The sequence below is a fragment of the Diaphorina citri genome, unplaced genomic scaffold, assembly GCF_000475195.1.
Source record: "Diaphorina citri unplaced genomic scaffold, Diaci psyllid genome assembly version 1.1 scaffold20812, whole genome shotgun sequence".
Taxonomy (NCBI): domain Eukaryota; kingdom Metazoa; phylum Arthropoda; class Insecta; order Hemiptera; family Psyllidae; genus Diaphorina; species Diaphorina citri.
This window is the reverse complement of record NW_007398161.1, coordinates 1-896: the sequence shown is the minus strand read 5'-3', so window position 1 is coordinate 896 and position 896 is coordinate 1. Positions and strand designations below refer to the sequence as shown.

The 896-nt window shown below is 41.5% G+C and overlaps 1 protein-coding gene across 1 annotated transcript; it reads right to left on the bottom strand.

The window, feature by feature from the left end:
- Nucleotides 1-85: 85 nt before the first annotated feature.
- Nucleotides 86-549, bottom strand: LOC108254215 (ATP-dependent DNA helicase PIF1-like). Its single transcript, XM_017449214.2, has 2 exons — nt 313-549; nt 86-213 (listed from the first exon to the last, which is right to left on the bottom strand). Exons 1-2 carry the CDS (start codon nt 516-518, stop codon nt 168-170), a joined length of 252 nt encoding a protein of 83 aa, XP_017304703.1. The 5' UTR covers nt 519-549; the 3' UTR covers nt 86-167.
- Nucleotides 550-896: the final 347 nt, after the last annotated feature.

Below are 896 nucleotides of genomic sequence, written 5' to 3'. Positions count from 1 at the left end.
ACGAACTGGTTGCCTCGGACACGGGTCTGCCCAGTGTGGCCGCCTTTCAATCCACGCTGTTGGACACGGAACTGAATCCGAGTTCCGGTTTCAATGCTCCAATTTGCAGTGCGTTGAGTAGATCAATGAATGTATTATCTCCTTGTTGTCGCATATTCTCTGTAAGTTCACACAGAGTGAACAATCTCCACAAATGAGTTGCTTGCCGAAAATGTTGAAGCGCGTACGCAACCGGTGCGCAAAATATTTGACGTCGGCCATGTACAAGATTGCGCCCGACTTTGAGCGGGGCGAATGCGCGTGTATCAAAATGTTGAGGTTGCTTGTGTTCCAGATGTCTTGATTGGTGGCAGCTGCATAAGATCTCCGAACAGAAGAACATTGATGCCACCAAAAAACTCGGTTTCCTTATTCTTCAACTGCCTTGGGCGTGAATCTATCATGCATAACATCTGATACGACACCATGGATATTTCATCAATATTAATACATTCTATTGCTCTCCATTGATGACGCATAATTCTTAGGTAATTTCCAGTTAATGGTGACATTCCAATCTCCGAACAGAAGAACATTGATGCCACCAAAGAACTCGGTTTCCTTATTCTTCAACTGCCTTGGGCGTGAATCTATCATGCATAACGATGGTTACCCATCGAATAAAATGAACCAATCTTTAAAAAAAAAAAATCATAATGGTTAGGCAGACCTTGGAAACCAAATTTTGGTCTGAATACAAAGATCCAACGGAAATGAGAAAATATTAAACCCTGTTTATATCATGGTAAGTAAGTAATAGGAAGTAAGTAATAGGAAGATGGTTTGTGGTGAACTGGAATTTGATCTACGGGATGTGCTTAATTGATTCTGGAACATTTTCTTAATCTTGACTGGAG

Bases quoted from the DNA above. Each gene is read 5' to 3' on its own strand.
- LOC108254215 (XM_017449214.2), bottom strand. From the start codon at position 518: ATGCGTCATCAATGGAGAGCAATAGAATGTATTAATATTGATGAAATA. The intron at 214-312 runs ATTTTGATACAC...ACGCGCTTCAAC, and splicing joins GGAACACAAGCAACCTCAAC to ATTTTCGGCAAGCAACTCAT.